Raw genomic sequence first — 7,500 nt, forward strand, 5'->3', positions numbered from 1 at the left:
ATATGTGTGTGTGTGTCCCCAACATCGCTTGACAACCGATGCTGGTGTGTTTATGTCCCCGTAACTTAGTGGTTCGGCAAAAGAGAGTCGATAGAATAAGTACTAGGCTTGCTTACAAAGAATAAGTCCTGGGGCCGATTTGCTCGACTAAAGGCGGTGCTCCAGCATGGCCACAGTCAAATGACTGAAATGTGTAAAAGAGAGTACTATATCTCAAAGCTGACCAGAACCTTGTGAGTGGATTTGGTAGAGGAAAAGTAAAAGAAGCCCATTTGTTATGTGTGTGTGTGTGTGTGTGTGTGTGTGTGTGTGTGTATGTATGTGTGGGTTACTGTCTCCTTGCTTTCACATTGTATGAGAGTTGTAAATGAGTGTCCCTGTTATACATGTGGTGTTCATCATTTCCAATCCTCCATACAAACATGTCTGGTCATGGGAAAATGTTTCCTCACTTGGAAACAAAGGATTGGCTACAGGAAGTGCATCCAACCAGACAAAGAAAATCTGCCTGAGCATCTGACCAATGAAAGCATGGAAAAATGGATGTCAATATAATGATGATGATGGCGATGTGAGATTATTCTTTGTGTGTATTGGAAAAAATCAGTTATGATCTTAATTAATTGTTGCCAAGTCCGTTAACCCCTTGACGGGGCCATTGGAGCACTTTAGCCATGCAGTGTATCTAGCGGAAGAAAGCCTGGTGGAGCCAATCCCTCTCCATTTCTACAGCTGAGTGGATTGGAGCAACATGAAATGAAGTGTTTTGCTCAAGAACACAACACATCGTCCAGTCCAGGAACTGAAACCATAATCTTGCATTTGTGAGTCCACCACCCTAACCACTAAGCCATGTGCCTCCACAATTAATTAGTACCTATCTATTAAGCTGAATGTTTGATTCCAATGTTGATTCCACTCTCTTATTGAAGAGTGCAGATGAGTTTTTTTCCCCCCCTATTCTGATGGAACAAGAAATTTTGAGTTTGATAAAAGTTAAACCAATTAAACGAAAATACCTTCTTGTTCAAGTCAATTTGAATAGAAGCTGTGTCCAGAGTGATTTCTGTTGGTTATAGAATGTCTTTTATCTCTTTAATTGTTGACTTGGATAAAACACAGAATCACACAACTGTACAAGAAAAATTAAAGTAAGAACGAAACAAATTAATGTATACAAAGAACAAACTGAATTTGCATGACCCCAGAACAAAAAAGAAAAAAGAAAAATATCATCGAAATCTTTGTTATTTCATGAGAGTTTGTTGTATGTCTTCCTTTTAGAGTGAATGTTTTGTTTAAGATTCTAATTTATTCCGCAAGTGGCTCCACAAATTAGTCCATCTATTCTTCGTTTAATGTATTCTTGTTTTGTTTTGAAGCATTTGGTTTTTGTTTATTTAATTCTTCTTTGCTGGAAGTTTTCCTCTCACTTTGTTCTACCAGTCGATACTGGCAACAATTATTATTATTATTATTATTATTATCATTACTATTACATAAGTTAGAAAACCTACAGAATCATTAGCACACTAGGCAAAATGCAAAACAGCATTTCACCTATCTTTATGTTCTGAGTTCAAATTCTGCTAAGGTCAACTTCGCCTTTCATCCCTTCAAGGTCAATAAATTAAGTACCAGTTGAACACTGTGGTCGAAGTAATTGTCTAGTCCCCTCCCCCAAATTTCAAGCCTTGTGCCTATTGTAGAAAAGATTATTATTATTATTATTACTATTATTATTATTATTCCTTCGTAACACAGTGTAGGTAAAAATACACCAGAATATTTAGTCATCTTGTCAAGTCGCAACAAGGACCTCAAACAGATACTTTCCTTAAGATGTGCGCTGTGCCCAGTAAGGCTGCTTTTTTTGCAAGACATCAATCTTGCATGGGATTTCCAGTTGCCTTCAGATGTTTTGAAGTTTCAATGGGATTGAGCCCAACGCTCCGATCACCACTGGTATCACTTTTACATTACCCTCTTGCATTCCAAACAGTCTTGCCATTTCCACTTTCAATTTTCGGAGTACTTGGTGATTTCTTCAACCTCTTTACTCACAACATTCATGTCATTTGGAATGGCTACAACAATGATCTGACAGTATTTGTCTCTCTTATTTGTTATGACACTATCCAGCTGACAGTGTTCGATTACGTGATCTGTCTGAAAATCATAGTCCCAGAGTATCTATTACTATTATTATAATTGCCTTTGCACAGCTTCTAACGCTGGAGATATACTACAGTGTCAGCTGTTCACTACTAGCAAACTAAAGTAATACCTCTTATTTTTCGAGCACTTCCAGAGTATTCAAGTACGTCCAAGCAGTACTGTTTTCTGCAAGTGCTCTACACTTATTGCAGCCCCTATTTGTTTCACGTACTTCTTGAAATTTTTGCTCAATGTTCCCAGGGCTCCGACAATCATTGGTATCTTTTACACTGACCACAACTGCTTAACTTCCCAAGCTAACCTGTCATATCTCTCGACTTTTCTTTCTTCCTTATCGTATACTTTGTTGTCAGCTGGGCATGCTATGTCTGTGATCCAGCATAGCTTGTTTTCTTTCTCAATTAAGAGTCCCAGAGTATCTATCTATCTATCTATCTATCTATTATTATTATTGTTATTATTATTATTATTATTATTGTTGTTGTTGTTGATATGTAGCATGCTGAGCAAAATAATTGTTCTGTTGTTTGGGATTAAAAAGAATACAAGAGGGAATATATCACAGACATTAACGAATGTATAAAAAATCAAATGCCTGTAGATTCTGCCTGCAATGAAGAGAATCTTAGTTAACTGGTTAAAATGTTATTTTGCAAACATTCCAGTTTTCAAACAAGGTTAAATCAATTCTCTGGTAATTTATGATGTACAACTAATGATAAGACCATGTTTATGATTGTTGGGATACATCATTACAGAAATTGTTAACTGTTATGGAAATATATGATGTTCCATTCTAACATCCTTGTACAAATATCATTATCAGTATTGTCATCATTGTCGTTGTCATCATTTTAATGTCCTCTTTTCAATGCTGGTATGGTTTAGATAGAGTTCGTCGAAGCAGATTTATTATAGCCTGATGCCCGTCTTGTTGCCACCCCTGAACTGTTTCCAAATAAGCTAATATTGTCCTATGGTCAGACATGTTTCCACAGAAGATTGCAAATGAAGAAAACTGCTCTATGTTGATGACAATCATTTAGAAATGTCATATGATGTAAAGACATCACAGCTCATGCATAATCCACACACACACACACATGTGCGCATGCACACACACACACACACACACACACACACACAGAATGTAGGTAAGGTTATAATCCATGTTATCTGAAGAATTACTAATAGATGTCTTACATGTTTTTCTATGTGTATAACTGTAATTCCTATTAGGTAATGAAACATATATAATGAAGAATAAAAGAAATACCATAGATGGTAGGCTTCTTTCAATTTCTGTCTACCAAATCCACTCAAAAAAGCAATTACAAAAAGTGCCATGTAGTGGGATTGAATCTGGTACCACATGTTGAGAGAGTAAGCTTCTCAACCACCCAACCACACCATATCTGCACCCCTCCCCCACCAAATCCCTAATTTTAATACTAACATTTTTGTAAACAATGAATCTTATAGTTAAGATTGTTTGCCAACATAACATGGCATTCCTAGTTTAGGATGAATGTTGCTGTAATTTAGCCCCAGGAGACATCGTCTCCAGCTGGATATATGACACGATCTGTGTCCTTATATTTTCAAACAAGGGAATCTAGCACCCCCACTCAGCCCAAAACAATATCTGTATCATGATTTCTGGGTAATTTCCCTTCATCAGCACAGAATAATTTGAAAATATAAGGACACAATCGTATCATATAGCCAGCAGGAGATGATGTCCCTTGGAGCTAAATTACTGCAAAATTAATCCTAAGCCAGGACTGCCATGTTATGTTGGCAAACAATCTTTACTACAAAGTACTGTTGTTGAATATTTCACGTTGTGAGATTTAAAAATGGTAATTTTCTAATGAATCTTACTTTTAAAACATTTTCATCAGAATTTGTTTGTTTTCTTTCAATAAATCATAACATTTAATGTTATTGTTATTTTTGTGTTTCAGAAGTACACATATGGGGCACGCAATACGTGGATGTGGGAGAGACCATTACTCTCCAGTGTAATGCTAGTGGTGTTGAATACATACCAGAAGAGGTGGACTGGTTTAAAGATGGCAATGAAATAAAACCGAACACTCAGCCAAATGTAATCATTAGGAAATTTCCATCTGTCAATGAACGTTCACTACGCAGTACATTGCAAATTATGCACGGACGAATGTCAGATGCCGGTACCTATATATGCCGAATTTCAGAATCTGATATAGCTAGTATTAAAGTACATGTCTTAAATGGTAAGTAGACTTATTCAGCAGATTAATATTTGATGCTGATTTGAATGTTCAATTTCTTCTTGTTCTCTTCTTTTGTGTTAGTTATGTTATGCTTATAACTTCTAAAAGGAATGAAACAGTACTGTACATAATTACCATAGACTAGAAGTTTCTAGGCATTTATAACAAGTAAGCAAAGAGATTGAATATGAGGTGTGTATGTGAGGTAAGAATCTTAATTACCAGCCACATGGTTCTGGGTTCAGTCCCACTGTGTGACACCCAGAGCAAGTGACTTCTTTAGCCTCAGGCTGACCAAAGCCTTGAGAGTGGAATTGATAGAGAGAAAGTGAAAGAAAACTGGCATATATATATATATATGTATATATATATGAGTGTGTGTATGTTTTTATGTCTGTGTTTGTCCCCATCACTGCTTGAAAACTGGGCATGATGCGTTTACATATAACTTAGTGGTTTGCCAAAAAAACTGATAGAACTGGCTTAAAAAAAACATGCTTAAAAAAAAACAATAAATAGTAAGGTCAATTCAGTGAACTAAAATTCTTCAAGATACTGCCCCAGCATGGTCCCAGTCTATTGAGTGAAACAACTAAAAGATAAAAGATGTATATTCTATGCATCTTTCTTATTCCTTAATTTCGTATTCAACTAATTTGTTTTTGTCTTTTTTGAGAAAAGAAATTATGTTACTCTTCTCAACAAAATATATATATATATATATATATATATATATATATATATATATATATATATATATATTCTTTTCTGGTTGTCTTCAGTTTAATACTTTCAATATAGCCATCTTATATTTTCATATGGTAATGTGATCATAATTTGCTTATAAGACATAAATTATTAATCTCAAAATATTGGTTATTGTTCTTTGTGATGATTAAATATCATAATACAGGAAATAAATGTACTTGTTCAGCTGAAATATTTCCTATGTACATCTTCTTCATTAAAATTATCTATTTCTCCATCTGTTTATCTCCTCTATTTCCTTTTCTTTCCTTTTGCTCTCTCTCTCCCTCTTTCTCTCTTTCTCTCTCTCTGTCTCTCTCTCTCTCTCTCTTTCTCTCTCTCTCTCTCTCTCTCTCTCTCTCTTTCTCACTCATTCATGCACAAATACATATACAAAATTATCGTTTGTAGGTTAACGTAAGTACTGTGTCGCTCAGTCTGACACATTTACCATGGTGATATTTTATGAATTCACGTGGAACCACATGAATGAACAGTTGCATAAATTACAATGCAAGATGTGTTATAAAATGGAATTCATACAAAACAAGCAATATGAATTATTGGGTCAAATAATTTCGTATTGATCTCACCTAACCTTAAAATCAAAAGGTCAATATCAGCAATAGCGATTAGACATTGGAAATAAGTTTATGCGTTAATTTTACTTTCATACGTTTCCTATAGAATATAAGCACCTGAAGACAGATATTTACATACATAAAACCAAATTACTCATTGGAGTTGCTCGCTAATAGATCATTGATATATATATATATTGATATATATATATATATATATATATATATATATATATATATATATATAAAATTCAATGTAGTAAATGATCAAAGGTGCTCATTTAGAATATTAAGCTCACTCTAAAGTGGTGAGACGGCAGAATCTTTCACACACCATAAGGTGGCGAGCTGACAGAAATGTTAGCATGCCAGGCAAAATGCTATTTCGTATGCCGCTATGTTCAGAGTTCAAATTCCCCCAAGGTCGACTTTGCCTTTCATCCTTTTGGGGTCGATTAAATAAGTACCAGTTACACACTGGGGTCGATATAAACGACTTAATCCATTTGTTTGTCCTTGTTTGTACCCTCTGTGTGTAGCCCCTTGTGGGCAGTAAAGAAATAAGAAACGTTAGCACACCGGGCAAAATGGTTAGCAGAATTTTGTCTGTCTTTATGTTCTGAGTTCAAATTATTCTGGTGTTGACTTTGCTCTTCATCCTTTCAGGGTCAATAAAATAAGTACCAGTCGGGCACTGGGGGTTGATGCTATCGACTTATCTCCTGCCTGTAAACTGCTGGCTTCTTTATTATTTTTATCGTTATTATCATTGTTATTACTGGCAGAATCATTACCGCTCTGGGCAAAATGCTTAGCGATATTTTGCTTGTAGCTACATTCTGATTTCAAATTCTGCTAAGGTAGACTTTGCCCTTCATCCTTTTGGGGTCGATAAATTAAATACCAGTTATGCAATGGGGTCGATCTGATTGACTGGCCTCCTTCCCAAGAATTTCAGGTCTTGTGCCTAGTATAGAAAAGTAAGTTAGCAGACCCATTAGTGCATTAGACAAAATGCAAAGCAATAATAAGTCGACTTTGCCTTTCATTTTTTTTTTCTGGGGTCGACAAAATAAATACCAGTGGAACACTAAAGTCAGTGAGATCAACTAGTTCTGACCCTCAAATTTATGATAGTAGAAACAATTATCATCATTATCATTGTTATTATTATTATTATTATTGAGTGAGAGAGCAGTGCATGCCATCAAAGTGACACTGGGGTAAAATATACAAAGCTCATTATACCCATCATGACTACCGTCTGATAAGGGTACCCCAGGCACATGCATCACAACGATATGTGCACGACATGGTGATCTCATATCAAGATAAACAGCGCATGACCTCACAGGTGGGGCTCAGTTAGAATTTTCTTCAGGTCGAGTAACTCATCCCGCTCAAAAGGTCCCTGAATAAGGTTTGTTTAAGGATGTTGAGCAAAACACCCATGTTTCCAAAGGTGAATTATCCAAACCCCAAAGCATTCCCTCTCAGCACATGGCTATGATGCTCCCCAACTACTTCTGCTCATGATCAGCAATGCAGATATCGTCAGCCACCAAGGGACATGGTCAACTGCTTCTTAAGGTCAAACAACTGACAAGCAAATCTGTGGTATTAAGCAGAATATTTGCTGTAGCCCATCTTTTATACCAAGACAAAACAATGTACATGATAACACTTCCAATCAATTAAGATCAGCAACCATGAGAGCCACTGCCTGGTACTGCATC

At 35.9% G+C, this 7,500-nt stretch overlaps 1 protein-coding gene across 1 annotated transcript in view; it reads left to right on the plus strand.

The window, feature by feature from the left end:
- Positions 1-7,500, plus strand: part of LOC106883766 (lachesin) — a 276,635-nt gene that overhangs the window by 121,742 nt on the left and 147,393 nt on the right. Inside the window, exon 5 of the mRNA XM_089360661.1 lies at positions 4,146-4,436. Coding sequence (XP_089216787.1) covers positions 4,146-4,436 — 291 coding nt within the window. The remainder of the gene's footprint in view (positions 1-4,145; positions 4,437-7,500) is intronic.

Source organism: Octopus bimaculoides, chromosome 12 (assembly GCF_046866305.1).
Source record: "Octopus bimaculoides isolate indiv1 chromosome 12, ASM4686630v1, whole genome shotgun sequence".
In the NCBI taxonomy this organism is placed as follows: domain Eukaryota; kingdom Metazoa; phylum Mollusca; class Cephalopoda; order Octopoda; family Octopodidae; genus Octopus; species Octopus bimaculoides.